Raw genomic sequence first — 14029 nt, forward strand, 5'->3', positions numbered from 1 at the left:
CCCTCGGTTTGGTCTTAGTGCTGTGGAGGTTCCCAACATGTCGAACGCGTAAGTTCTACCTCGCACTCGTCTGAATTCCCTCAGAAATCAGAAAAGAAGATATCCCTTCCTCATTCTACATAATACATCCGAAGTCAAAGAGACTGAATGAATTGTCTGATCTTATTCGAGCAGCTTCGGTTCAGCATGGCGCTCCTTTTGGCATACGATGACCTCCTATGATCGACATGCGTCCCACGACTCCCCATATCGGACCGGAAGACATGTACCTTTGAGTCAAAGCCGCCATGAGCCCCTCACATCTATTGCGACGAGCGCCATTGAATCTCGACCGGATCTGACTGATACATTCGAGGATGACCAACCGAAAGGGTCTACAAGTTCCAACTCTAACGGGTGGACTGGTTCCCCTACCGGAGTTGGTTCTCCTAACCGTCCCTATTCCCCTGGATTGAGGTCGCTTTCTTCTCAGAAGCGGCGATCAACTGAACGTGGCGCAGATGGTGCCCCGGAGATTCAGATGCAAAGCTTCCATGACGGAGCTCCGCCTCCGCCCCCGGTGGCCCATTCATGGCGGAAAATTGAGCGATGGCTGGAAAATAATTACGAAGAGCTACACGATAATCTTTGCGAGGGATGCACTCAGAACGATATAAATGAGTTGGAGCATGAATTGGATTGCAGCCTGCCGTTGGAGGTGCGGGAGTCCCTCATGATCCACGACGGTCAGGAGCGCCCTGGCCTCCCCACAGGCGTTATCTTCGGATGTATGCTTCTGGACTGCGAGGAAATCGTTCAAGAATGGAAGAACTGGAGGACCGTCAATGAAGAGTTTCTGAGCAACTCCAGCATGATGAATCCTCCTCCGAAAGCCACAGCAAGCTCTTCCTCTGTGGCACCTCCTCCGCAAGGCCCGAATCCTCTCTGGAGACAAGACCTTCTCGACCGCCAGGACTCACAGCCTCCAGGCGCTGTACAGAAGGCATACGCACACCCTGCCTGGATCCCTCTTGCTCGTGATTGGGGTGGAAACAATATTGCCATCGACTTGGCCCCTGGCCCCGCTGGGAAATGGGGTCAGGTCATCATTTTCGGTCGTGACTACGACTGCAAATACGTTGTCGCTCGCTCTTGGGCTGCTTTCCTTGCTGTGGTCGCGGATGATATTTGCAGTGGTAAGGTCAACGTTGATGAGGAGACGAATGGGCTTAAATTGTTGGAATTCAAGGGTCAGAATGTTGAGCCGCCGTATTTGGAGATTTTGCGCTGGAGGACAGACCAGAAATATGGCAGAAGAGCCCCTCGACGCAAGGCGCCAAATGGACTGGGACTCAACACGAACAGTCGACCCGGGAAAGAATCCCCGTATGGAAGCCCAACACCTAGTGAAGAACGAGGCCGGTCTCCTCACCGGTTTCCCAACCGCGGTTCTACTCAGAGCCCTAAGACGCAGTTCGGCGTTTCGAGTCCTCTAGCTCGAGTCACAGAAGAAGCGACGAGTCCCGTGATTACAAGCGGTGAAGTTGAGATGCCCGAGGATACTTCCAAGGAAAATAGGAAGGAGCCTGAAACCGATGATCTGATGGAGGTGGTTACACCCCAAATCTCTGGAAAGGAAAATCAGGACCTCACAGACAAGAATGACGAGCAGAAGTCACCCAAACCAGAAAAGGCGCAGAGACGTGAGTCTAACCAAGGGACAAGCGCGGTCTCGGAAGCTGAGGTCTTGGGGGAAATGAAGAATATAGCCATCTAAGCCTGCTTTCCTGAGCTTTTCCTTCGCTCTCTTACGAGCGCCATTGTGCCAACGCTACGCGGCTGGTTTCTATTTCCTTTCTCCCGTTAACTTTCCTTGTTGAAGAACAACAGCTTCCTCTAGCGGGCAGGTAGATGTGGTGTGACTGGGTTGAACCGCTTGTATAAATTTCCCTTGTTATTTCTGTTATTCATACGGCATTTCCATACTTCCATGGAGCATTTGATTTCTTTTTTCCGAAGATGGCCTTGTTTCCATTCGCCTTGAGCCACATTGCCTGTAACTTTACTCAATGATCATGCAGTTTAGGTTCAATATTAGCCAATTTACCTTCCGCTTGTCTCATGATTGAAGGGTCCTCCTACTCCCTTTCCTGAGTGACAATTCTCTTCACGTGTGCTCATAAAAGGAAGAAGTTTCATATCCTTCTGAGTAACCTTCCGGCCTTACTGTCTCCAATTATGTGTTTGACATGGCAAACCCTGACTTTTCATTACGTGAGGACGGGGAAGACACCATTCATTTCATTTTTGCCCCCTAAGTCTCACTATACCAGGCACCCAAACCTGCTTATGAGTGGCAGTATTAGCCTAATTGCACGATGCCTAGGACACTTGAGATGTCTATGATCATTTGCACACCAGATTATGATTTGCAAGCCAGAGCTATGGCTGTTCTCCACAGGTGAGACAGGACAACTTGGTCATGCTGTTGCAGAAAAGAGCTTAACGCTGAATACTGCCATCTCAGTCCCAGTCGTAGTCGTCGTCGTCGTCGTCATTATCGCCTCCATGGTGTCGTCCATTTCCGCTCCGAATAGTCCGTCGCCCAGTACCTGGCCGTCTCCTGCGGGAACCTTCGTCGCCACTGCCACCCTCAGATATATCAGAATCTTCCTCACTATTTTTGAACTTCGTCTGGGCCAGAATCCCTTTCCAAAGTAGGCGCTTTTCTAGAGTCGCGATATTAAAGCTGTCAGCCCCGTCCCGCCCCCCAGCTTCAAGGCCTTCGAATCCCACCACACGCTCGACACCAATTCCGTCCTTGAACCCAATTACACAAGGAAGGACACGTATGCTCAGTTTGTCCACCACAAATGGGGTATCGCGCACATCGACGCGCGCGAAGCGCACCTCATGGTGCCGTGTTGCCAACGCCCGGATATGCTCATCCATGACCCCGCAGCGGGCGAAATCCGGATGGGCAAAATGGATGACACAACGATGGGTCTGTGTCGTGAAGTCTAGCACGGCTTGGTCGTCTTTCAGAGTAGGGTAGATGCCTTCTTCAACGAGAGTGGTTGCAGGATCGCGGAAAGAGGATCGGTTGTTTTTCGCAGCAGAAAACTCGGCATTGAGTTGTTCGATGCGATGCGCACGGTAGGTAGAGTCATCTTCGTTCTCGAGGGCTTCGAACAGGGTATCGTCGTCATTATCATCGTCTAGATCTCGAGCGGGGTGCTTCTGCTCTGAATCTTGATTCATGGCGCTGGCAGGTCTGTTCTCTGGACTTATTAGTCGAATGAGGTTCTAGAAGAAGACGCTCAGGAGACAGACGACTTCATAATTCGAAAGGCCTTGAGAGCTCCAAGGGATTGGTTGATAAAAGCAGACAATTGTCATTGTAAAGTTAAGGGCACAGTGGAGATAAAACGATAACGATCAATACGGAGGTCGAGCTCCTACTGCTTCAGATAAGAGAAACATCTCAACATAAAATTTCACCTTCAACCCTATCATCGAAATTAACCTCGTCCATCAGTGTTGGTGGAATATGCACCTTGTCAGTAATCTCAAGAGTGCTCCAGTATTTCTATCCATGGCTTAGGTCTTTGTGCATCAACGATGGGTTAGGTAAGGTACCTACATTGGTATTGGACACACTGTAATTCGTGTTGTATGTAATTATCAGGTAAATTACCTGTACTCCGTATCCAAGGTCCCTTCCCTGGATTGCCGCTTCCAGGGCGGCGGCCTAGATCGTCAGGCAGAAAATTTTCTTCATTATTATTCATAATAAATAAAAAAATAGCAACGGTGATACCTCCGTAATGAAAATAATAACATTAGATTGATTATAATTCTTCCATACACCATTCTCATCTTATCAACTTCTGCTTATTTCCCACCAACCCCCCTTTCCTTACATACCTCATTCAAATAGGAGGAACATAAGGAAGTGGACAAGGAAGCAAGGCTCTTCCCTATATAATATATTGTCTTATCATTTATTGCTTCTCACATTCATTCTGTATTCATCTTACCTTTTTTCCCACACGAATCCGACTCATCGGCAGTTGTTTGTGCCACTGAAGCATTCTCCCCTTCGTTCCTCGATTTCGTCTGGATATTTCCTTCTTGTTCCCTCGGTCTTCGAATCCGATTCTCAGTCTCACACCATGGCGGACGACAAGAAAACGAATGAGTATACCATCGAGATGGATAAGCTAGATCACGGCAATAAGAATTTCGAGGCGCCGCCCCCTGCTGTTCAACCCAGAGGTCCTCCAGCTGCGCAGCTTGCCAATAGTCCCATCCTGCCCGTGCTGGCTTATTGCGGTTCGTCTATTTTGATGACTGTCATGAACAAATATGTGCTTTCCGGCACGGATTTCAATCTCAATTTCTTCCTCCTTTGCGTGCAGGTAAGTTGGTCAGATTTGCCGGGGCATAGATGTCACCAAGCCTGAGCTGACCACATCTTTTCACTCCAGTCTATTGTCTGTATTGTGGCGATTCAAACATGCAAGGCTAGCAATCTGATTACATATCGCGACTTCAATTCGGATGAGGCCAAGAAGTGTAAGCATCCCATTCTGTCATTGGGTATCGTCAAGCAAAGCAATCTGACAAGTCTTCTTTCTCTCCAGGGTTTCCCATCACTCTGCTTCTGATTGGCATGATCTACACGGGCTCCAAGGCACTGCAATATCTGTCGATCCCTGTGTACACCATCTTCAAGAATCTGACCATTATCTTGATCGCCTACGGAGAGGTGCTTTGGTTTGGCGGTTCGGTGACAGGCATGACCCTCTTCTCCTTTGGACTCATGGTCCTCAGTTCCATCATCGCCGCGTGGGCCGATATCAAGCATGCAGTTGAAAGTAGTGGAGACGCTACTGCCAAGGTGTCGACTCTCAATGCTGGTTATATCTGGATGTTGATCAACTGTCTCTGCACTTCGTCATACGTCCTGGGAATGCGCAAGCGAATCAAGCTGACTAACTTCAAGGATTTTGACAGTATGTCCCTTCTTGTTTCTATGTCTGTGCCACAAATTATTGGAGCTMTCGTCTAACATTCTGCCTCATTTAGCCATGTTCTACAACAACCTTCTGTCAATCCCCGTGCTTCTGGTTCTCACCTTCTTGATCGAGGACTGGTCGTCGGCAAACATCGCGCGCAATTTCCCCCCGGCCGATCGCAACGGCATCTTATTTGCCATGATTCTCTCGGGTCTCTCGTCCGTGTTCATCTCCTATACCTCCGCTTGGTGTGTCCGCGTGACCTCGTCGACAACCTATTCCATGGTCGGCGCTCTGAACAAGCTGCCCATCGCACTCTCCGGCTTGATCTTCTTCGATGCCCCCGTCACATTCCCCAGCGTTTCTGCCATTGTTGTCGGTTTCATCAGTGGACTTGTTTACGCCGTTGCCAAGATCAAGCAAAGTGCCAAGCCAAAGACTGGTGTGCTGCCAATGTCGAACCCCCCTGTCAGTGCTAGCAGCCAGAGCATGAGAGACTCTCTGCGCTCCTGAATCACTCCACCATGAAGTGAAGGTTTAGCGAGAAGTCGATGTGCGCCTTATCATGGACGACGGACGCCCTTGTTATCAGTTCGAATCAGCTCCCCGAAACGAATGCGGTCTCGCCCCTAACATGAACGTGATATGTACCTATCCTCCTCCCCTTCAGACGTAGTTGTCCGCGTTTCGGTCAATTCGTTGTTGCTTTTGGCCTTTGTGGGTTGATCTGCTTCCTAGGAACCTCGCCTTGCCCTCATCGCATTCGGTTTGATGGAAAGGTCTCCTCTTTCTGTTAAGATTTTGTTCCAAATCACGAATTTTTGGTCACGGCTTTCATTTCACCCTCCGCGTCTTAATTGATACTACCTGCTCATATGCATGCCATTTTTCGCGACGTTGAGACTGCAGACAGATCATAGCTTGAAGACAGTGGATTTTCTTTTTATTTGACAGTGTGATGTATATAACAACCTTGTACTTCTTTTTAATATGGTTATAGAGCGGGTTTGGATGGCATGGGCCGTTCTATGTCGAAATTGCTAGGGAGTTAAAAATACAGAATAGACATCAATTCAGGATATAACAAAACCGTAACCTACGAAATGAGCAGGTCAGTTATTCTCTGTTCCGTATCTACCTGATGAACCAATTCAAGAAATCCATTGATCTCGGGGAATGAATTGGCCCGCGCGCAGGTTTGGAACTAATATTTCTTTTTTCTTTTCTTTTACCCTTTCTTTTTCGCAGACATGAGCCCTACGTTGATGGGGAAGTAGTCACTAGAGGGGCCAGTTATCCAGTTAGTCCAGAGAACCGTTTCAGTTCTCAATTCTATCTTTGTTTAGATCCATCCTGAAGACGACAGGACCTAAAGGACTCGAGTTTATGTCTTAAGAGACATGCCCAGATCGAAAAAAGCCCGAGCCCACGGGCCCCAGCGCGGTGATGGGCCTGGCTTAAGAGGAACCCGGAAAATGCACATGTTTTCGAGATTATCTACATCCGCGGGGCCATCTTCGGCATCCAAGGCGCAGAAGAGTGGCATTAGCAACTATGGTTCAGCGGAGAAGAAGAAGAATCCGGCCCAACATCGACGGCCTATTGTCCCATTCGGGCGGAGAGATCGTATCCTACTTGTGGGTGAGGGTGAGCGCTTCCTCTTCTTCATACTTCGCTACTGCTTTTCAAGATTTACGTCTTTTCTTGATGTTTTTCTTTCTCGAATACGTGGAGCGTCCAGAGCCCTTCAGTCAGCGTTGTTCTCCCTATTTACATTTGTCTCATGTGCCTGTCCCGACAGAGTGAGGCGAGCGTCGATGTTTCAGCATGTGTTAATATGCGAGGGCACTCGTCGTGTTGGTTTTGTTGAAGTTATGGTATACTAGCGATCTGTATTGACATTGACCCGACCTGGAGTTATTCTGTGCTTTTCCTTTCGTGTGCACATGCTGTTGGCTCGGCTGAGCCCTGTGTTTTGCGCTTCAGGTACCGGAATTCCTGGATTTCAAATAGTCTGATGAAATGTTTACTAGGAGATTTCTCATTTGCTCGCTCTCTAGCAGTGCAGCACCGTTGCAGGAATATCCTGGCTACATGCTACGACTCAGAAGAGGTGCTATACAGCAAATATCCACAAGCTAAACAGCATGTCGAGGATCTTCTTAGCTCGTTCTCTAATAAAGAAAAACGGAATGATCCTGATGGATCCGAGCCAGAGAATAAAAGCACGCAGGAAAAAAAGAAAGGCGAAGAAAAGAAACAAGACTGCAAGCGTCGCGGTCCAAACGTACTCTTCGCAGTTGATGCGCGAAAACTCGGGTCTTCCGCCGGAGGTGGGAAGGATGTCCGCACAGGCTTCGCACGCCGCGAGCGCAAACGTCCTGCTTGGCAGAAAAACAGGCAGCAGATCGAGCCAGCAACCACTACAGGCGGTCCTTGGGATATCATATGTTTCAACTTCCCACACGTCGGTGGCCTATCAACGGACGTGAATCGACAGGTCCGCTCAAACCAGGAATTACTTGTCGCCTTTTTCAAGGTCTGCGTGCCACTGTTGTCGGCCCGTCCGCAAGTCTTGAACGGCGATGATGAAGACGAGGGGGACGACAACTGGAGCTCAAGTGAAGACAGTGAATCAGACTCGGGCGAGCAGGATGATCAGGATATCCTCGCCCATGGACGGCGAGTTAGATACAGGACCGACCCAGGACAAATTTTAGTGACCATGTTTGAAGGCGAGCCTTACACCCTATGGAATATCAAGGATCTTGCACGGCACGCCGGTTTGCGGGTGGTCACGAGTTTTAGATTTCCGTGGAGCTCTTACCAGGGATACTCCCACGCTCGAACCCTCGGCGAGATCGAAGGAAAGCATGGGGGAAGAGGGGGCTGGAGGGGAGAAGACCGCGAGGCGAGAATGTATGTCTTCGAGGTCAGGCAAGAAGATCAAGTTGCCCCGCCGAAGAATCCGCAGGCTGCTAGGTTGGACACGAAGGGAAAAGAATAAGAAAAGGTCAAGGGACTCGTCCGATACTGACGATAGCGACTAGGCTGTTGAGAATTTTGTTCTCGTACTTCGTCTCTCCAGTGCCTTCTGAGTAATAATACACAAACCAAGAGAGAATAGGAAAACATGCAGCAACCTGGATATTTTGGATACCTCCACAGCTACATTATGTAAACCTTTTTCATCTCACTCTCGTCGAAGATCTCGCTGGTGGTGGGATCTTTCACCTTGCCTGTTTCAACACAGCCAAGTTTCTTGTTCATGCCTAGTAACCGCTGCTGACCGTATATTCTACCATTTGGCAAGACAATCGGGTCACTCTCAACATAGCTCTTAGCATGATGGGCGTACGGCATATTACGCGCAAGTTCATTCAGCTCAGTCGAGCATATGGGACATACGGATGTCGCGGTAGATAAAGAGTTGGAACTCGAGGAGGTATATGCCGAATGGCAAGATGGAGTCTTGAGGGCCGATAAGCCAGCAGACAATGCAATATGTAATAATGGGCTTGAAGGCAACGATAGAAGTTCATGATGAGTGCGGATGAAGAGGTCAGACAGGTAATTCCATCGGTCGAATGAGTACATTGACTAAAAATCCGTCAGCTGAAATTTTCAGGCACAACGGGTGGACCTGAAGACAAAAATTAGACGGATGTACCTTGTACGGTTCAGCCTTAGTGTTCTGAGGGAAGGCGAGTAGTCCCGCTGCTCGATGGATTTCTTTTGATTGCGTTTCGGTATACGGAGTGAGATATCTTTTGGCATGTGCCATAGCGTCCATGAGCTTCCCTCTATCCCCTGTCCTGATCATTTCGATATACTGCTGCAGGCGTAATTCAAACTCCAGATTGAACTGTGTCAGGTGTGTTAGTGAATGAGACTGGATTCGAGACACGGCTATGTTCATGTGTACTCCACATACCTGGCTCTTCTTCAACGCCGCTTTGTTCTCGTTACACCATTGCAAAGCCTCCTTTGTTTCCCCACGGCGCAAGCTCTGAGCAATCCTTTGGCACTGTACGAAGACATCAAGATCAACTAGGTCTTCAATTCCCTTCTCCTGGGCCAACTGCTGAGCACTCTCAGTGTACCCGGAACGCAGCATGTGATCAACCACCAGTCTATCCAGCCTGATCCTGGACCACTGGTCATATTTGACATCTGCTAAGCTAGGAATTTGGTGCAGATGCTCCAGGTGCTGTATACGTTTTCGTGACTGGTTTTGGATTTTCTTCTCCTCTTGCTGGATACTTTCCATTTTCCGTTTCAGGTTTTGCATGCGAGCCAACATAGAGTCGAGAGCCGCGAGAGTTTGATCCGGGGTCTGACCATTCGACAGGGAGACATTGGCGGCGTCTTTGAGTGCGGGAATGACATATTCCTTTTCCCTCTCGACAAGTCGTTGAACAGATTTGAAGTTTCTCCGCGCAAGCTCGTGAGGTAATCGTAGAAGAGGCTGATCCTACACGACCACAAGATGCCGACATCAGTACAGCGGTATAGGCAGGGGCAGTGGTGGGAATTACCAGGAGCAGATGATTCTCCGCATTGAGCTTCGTTGACGTGAGCTCTGCAGCCATGATGTCCGGATGGTCTGCACCTGGTCGTATTCGATACTTCTTTCACGTTTAGCCGGAAAGAAGCAGATCGCGTGGGTGGAGAACAGGCCGATGATTAGGGTGAGATAACAGAGAGAGAGGAAGACGTTGTGACGCAGCATAGGATGGCATCCATGTAGCAGGGTGGGACGGGCGGCGGGGGGAATAATCGGCTTGTCGGACTTGGTGCGGAGAATATCGGCGAAAAGGTCACGAGTCACGGCACTGAAAGGCCCTTCCAACAACCAACTTAGATAAACGCAAGTACTTTCGTCGAACGCTAGTAAGAGGAGATAAGTGATACAATTTTTATGTAGATAGCTGAACACTGGTAATCCAGGAATACCGCAATCATAGACGCTACCTGGATATTGACGTCGGTTGAAACATATTACAATTACCGAATACTCATACGAAAGAGAGATGCAGTGAAGGCTCTTTCTATGATTGCTGACATGGGAGCAGTCGTTGTAAATGATACAAGAAAGACTAACATTAACATTGGTTCCCTTTTCAACCCAAGACTCCGATAAACAATAAACAAAATAAGGTACAGACAGGGTGCCCGTATGACAGTTCGAGAAGCAAATACACAGCAGCAACGAAGTCCTCCAACCATGGAAGCCCGGTATCCGAGCAAGGTAATAAGGTACCAGTCTAGTCACTGTCATCACTGTCCTCCTTCTCCTGCTTGGATTTCCTCCGTTCCTTCTTTTCCTTCTTCTCCTTCTTCTTGCGCTTGCGCTCTGCACGTTCCTCTGGTGTTTCGCCCTCATGCCTCTTGCGTTTCTTCTCTTCCGTGGTTTCATCGACATCCATCTTGGACTGGGGTGAAGATGGCGCCTCGTCCTGTTCGGTAGTTGGGGCAGCAGCCATGTCTGCTTTAGCTGTCGATTCAGGTGCTGCCTGAGCGGAAGCTTCTTCGGGGGCGCTGTAATCCTTGTATTCGGTCTTCCATTTGGCGGGGGTATCCTCATTTGCTCGGCCATATTTCTTGAGGACTGGTCAGCGTACAAAAACCACAAGAACCTATGTTGGAAGGCAAAACCCAGCAACTTACATCCAGTTTTCCAGCTGACTTGAGCTTTTTCTTCTCCAGAGCTACAGGGCCCAGGCCCCATCTGCGAGGGTAGAGATCACGCTCCATGATGCAACGTTTGACCTTAGCTACGACTCCATGATCGCAGGTCGAAAGTTCAACAGTAGACATTTGAGCGATACCAATGGCGATAGCTTCACCCTTTGTAGTCATGAGAACAACTTCTTCGTTGACATCAATGCCAGCCTCTGGAACTCGGTCAGCAACCACGTGGAAATCGACATCACCAAGAGTAAACAGAACTTACCAAAGCGCAGGAGACCAGGAATCATCAGCTTTGCGCCATAGCACACAGCATTGACGGCGCTGTCTTTAACGACAATACGCTTGTAGGTTGTGAGAAGAGACTCGAGAGGTCGGATGACCCTGCGCAGGTAAGACTCGTCCCGCTGGTTATCGTACATCCACTGCGCATCCAGGACGTCATGAAGAGTCACGAGGCCATTGTTCTCGTCCATAGCTCCACTTCGTACACGCCGAAGTTCCTGCATGTGAGCACCGACACCAAGCAAAAGACCCAGGTGAACGCAAAGAGTCCGAATATAAGTTCCAGCCTCGCAGCTGACCCAGAACACGCCAAGGTGTCTATCGTTGTCGAACTCGTAGAGTTTGCTTTCGTGGATCGTTCTGATACGAAGCTGACGCTTGACAGCAGAGATCAGAGGAGGCCGCTGGAAGAGAGCGCCAGTCAAGGTCTCAAGAGCTCTCTTGAACTGAGCCTCACCACCGGGAATCTTGTCATGGAGACGAATGACGCAGACGTACTCCTTTCCGGCACCTTGTTGGGACTTGACCAAGCGGGTGGCACGGTCAATACAGACGATCAAGCAACCGGTGACCTTAGGGTCAAGAGTCCCACTGTGACCAGTCTTCTCCGCCCTGCATAACACGCCATGGTCTTAGCATCTGGTTCCGAATATCAGCGCAGAAAGATTACAATTTACCTCAAGATTCTCTTCATCCAAGCGACAACCTCGTGACTAGATGGATTGGAAGGCTTGTCAAGGTTGATCACACCTGAACTGATGTAGGACTTCAGGTCACGCTTGAGAGGCGAGCAACCAGCGGGAATTGGTGTGAAATGACCGGTCCTCACCATGACTGGGATAAAATCAGTTCAAGCTACTTTACATAACATAACCCTGCCATCATGCAGAGCGAAGAGCCATGAATTTGATCAAGTATTCACGTACGCTTGTCATAATTCTTTAGCAGCAAGGGCCACTCTTCTGTGGAGATGTTGGAGGCACCAGCCTCAGGCTTGATGGTGTAGTCCATCTCTTCCTTAGCCACTGAAACTGCCATCTTGAAATTTGGCTTCAAGTGTTCAATGTCACCAGGCGAGGGCGCGTTTTGGTGAGAAGCGCAGGAAAAATTGCACAGACTCCACCAAGGTTTTGCTCTGGCGCTAGTGAGAAAAGAAACTTTTGGGAAATTTTGAAGTGCGGCGAAAGGACTAACTACCAAAGAGGTTAGCGTCAGGAAGCTCAGAATCAGGCCGATAGTCCCGTGACTTTTCGTGAAAGTAATCCACATCATGTCTTTCTCGGACTTCGGTTTGCCTTAGTCTCTGCAGAGCGGTGCGCTGCATAAATAGCTAACACCGTCAAAGGCTACTCTCGCTTATACAAGAGACTGTCGGGGTCCTGCGTCTACATTTTATAACTTTCTGTGTTCTCAACGTCATGATGTACTGGATTATGAAATGAAACGACACTTCTCGATCTCAAGGATAAAGCGGAGGTGATACTTGTTAAAACAAGGAAGCGGCCAGCCACAGTACTATGCAGTATCCGACAGCATCGGGAAAGAAAATGATAGAAAGTAAACAGTAGAGCCTCGGACTCTAGGATCTGTTTCCTGACAAATTAGCTACCACCAAGTCTCCGCCCCGGCCCTCTTCCACCCCATGAGCTCTGAAAGGATGAAGCCCAGCCACTTGACGAGGAAGGGGGGTTTTGGCCCGCTGGCCGATAGGCTGTTCCATAGGTCCGGTATTCACCTCTAGGGGCGTAGGCGGCGAAAAATCTCTTTACAAAAGCCGGCGTGGTGAGGTAGTTTCTTCCTCCACCGAAGGTTGGATAAAGACGTGTGAGGAAATCATACAAGTGGGCAGCGATGATTCCCATGCCCTCGCTCAATGCAGCGGGCCACCCGGCCATGACCAGGGTGAGCACGAGCATCGCCCAGGGTAAGTATTCGATGGGTATCTGGATGATAATAAAGGTTGCTCTTTTCCCCCGATTGTCCTGTGCAAAGGTATACACAAATGCTAGGATCAGAGCTGTCGCACGTTAGCATGGGTGAAAACACAATTCGCCAGGTTAGGCTCACCCGAGGTGAAGATTACGCCACTTAAGAAGTAACCTGCGGTGACCTTCGATTCATCAGCATTGTGTACTTGATCAAGGCTACTTCAAAGGTAGAAATTGGAACAGGTTTCAGGAGAGTATAACAATTCATGATTCACATTACAGATGGAAGAGTATATGGAATGTAGGGCACCATAACCACCAACGTGATACTATTTAATCACGATGGCTATCTCAGTGGTCTTCCCACCATACCCACAACGCATACAGCCCTATAGGATCAATGAGAGAGGCGCTGTATGGGATGCAGGGGTGATCTTCCTCGCTTCCAGGAACCGCTTCAGCTAGTTGAGGCTGGGCGGGCAGATAATGCGAGGTGACTATGCTAGGTTCAAAGAAAAGGTTTGCAGAGACGAGGAAACGTTGAGGAAGTGTGGTGGTTTTTCTATCGGACGATGACCCATCCGATACTCGTCCTCTAGACTTACCATGATAACAAAGGCTACGAATAAAACGTAGGTGAAGAAGTCACCAGGCGAACTGAAACGGGGTGAGCCTGTCTCAAGTGCGCTGCCATAGGTATACACTAATGGCAGGTTAGCGTGGCTAAGGACCAGTCCGACATGAAGTCGTACTAAAGTAAAGATCGAATATGAAGGAAAGACCCGATCCTGTCAGAAGGAAAGGTGAAAACAATCTCCATAACTGAGGCGGAAGCCTGAAAATCAGCCGCGGAATGAACACAACATAATAGCCGCGCAGCAGGCCACCATAAACCAGAGCTGATTGAGCAAATGTCAGAGCAGTAAGCGTCCTGTCATCGAGCGTTAGATAGGATCCCTCAAAATAATCACTTCAAGGCGGCAGAGGTGTACCTCGTGACAGGAGGAGCAGACCAGAAACGATCCATGTTAGTGAGTAGAATTGTAAATTGGCTCCCAATGCCTGACTGTATTATTAGAAGAATCACAGTTTACATATCACAGAATAGTGGCAGTTTTTTGTGAA

The 14029-nt window shown here is 49.0% G+C and overlaps 7 protein-coding genes across 7 annotated transcripts; 3 read left to right on the plus strand and 4 right to left on the minus strand.

Annotated features, from left to right (window-relative positions):
* Window positions 1–208: 208 nt before the first annotated feature.
* Aspvir_004570 (SMI1/KNR4 family protein) lies at window positions 209–1756 on the plus strand (the record flags this gene model as incomplete). The annotated part of the gene is made up of 1 exon (XM_043267794.1): window positions 209–1756. One exon carries the CDS (start codon window positions 209–211, stop codon window positions 1754–1756), a length of 1548 nt encoding a protein of 515 aa, XP_043123729.1.
* Window positions 1757–2502: 746 nt separating this feature from the next.
* Window positions 2503–3240, minus strand: Aspvir_004571 (thioredoxin domain-containing protein; the record flags this gene model as incomplete). Its single annotated transcript, XM_043267795.1, has 1 exon — window positions 2503–3240. One exon carries the CDS (start codon window positions 3238–3240, stop codon window positions 2503–2505), a length of 738 nt encoding a protein of 245 aa, XP_043123730.1.
* Window positions 3241–4154: 914 nt separating this feature from the next.
* Window positions 4155–5513, plus strand: gmtA (GDP-mannose transporter; the record flags this gene model as incomplete). The annotated part of the gene is made up of 4 exons (XM_043267796.1): window positions 4155–4400; window positions 4470–4557; window positions 4626–4997; window positions 5071–5513. 4 exons carry the CDS (start codon window positions 4155–4157, stop codon window positions 5511–5513), a joined length of 1149 nt encoding a protein of 382 aa, XP_043123731.1.
* An 887-nt stretch (window positions 5514–6400) lies between these two features.
* Aspvir_004573 (25S rRNA (uracil2634-N3)-methyltransferase) lies at window positions 6401–8007 on the plus strand (the record flags this gene model as incomplete). Its single annotated transcript, XM_043267797.1, has 2 exons — window positions 6401–6647; window positions 7034–8007. The coding sequence occupies 2 exons, from the start codon at window positions 6401–6403 to the stop codon at window positions 8005–8007; spliced, it is 1221 nt and encodes a 406-aa protein (XP_043123732.1).
* A 161-nt stretch (window positions 8008–8168) lies between these two features.
* On the minus strand, window positions 8169–9592 carry Aspvir_004574 (FYV10 family protein; the record flags this gene model as incomplete). The annotated part of the gene is made up of 4 exons (XM_043267798.1): window positions 8169–8600; window positions 8671–8865; window positions 8935–9474; window positions 9539–9592. The coding sequence occupies 4 exons, from the start codon at window positions 9590–9592 to the stop codon at window positions 8169–8171; spliced, it is 1221 nt and encodes a 406-aa protein (XP_043123733.1).
* Window positions 9593–10267: 675 nt separating this feature from the next.
* cbf5 (pseudouridine synthase CBF5) lies at window positions 10268–12014 on the minus strand (the record flags this gene model as incomplete). Its single annotated transcript, XM_043267799.1, has 5 exons — window positions 10268–10603; window positions 10671–10897; window positions 10957–11588; window positions 11654–11810; window positions 11903–12014. The coding sequence occupies 5 exons, from the start codon at window positions 12012–12014 to the stop codon at window positions 10268–10270; spliced, it is 1464 nt and encodes a 487-aa protein (XP_043123734.1).
* A 563-nt stretch (window positions 12015–12577) lies between these two features.
* Aspvir_004576 (uncharacterized protein) lies at window positions 12578–13931 on the minus strand (the record flags this gene model as incomplete). The annotated part of the gene is made up of 5 exons (XM_043267800.1): window positions 12578–12993; window positions 13044–13086; window positions 13510–13607; window positions 13657–13835; window positions 13897–13931. The coding sequence occupies 5 exons, from the start codon at window positions 13929–13931 to the stop codon at window positions 12578–12580; spliced, it is 771 nt and encodes a 256-aa protein (XP_043123735.1).
* Between the last annotated feature and the right edge of the window lie 98 nt (window positions 13932–14029).

This window comes from Aspergillus viridinutans (assembly GCF_018404265.1).
Source record: "Aspergillus viridinutans IFM 47045 DNA, scaffold_2, whole genome shotgun sequence".
Taxonomy (NCBI): Eukaryota; Fungi; Ascomycota; class Eurotiomycetes; order Eurotiales; family Aspergillaceae; genus Aspergillus; species Aspergillus viridinutans.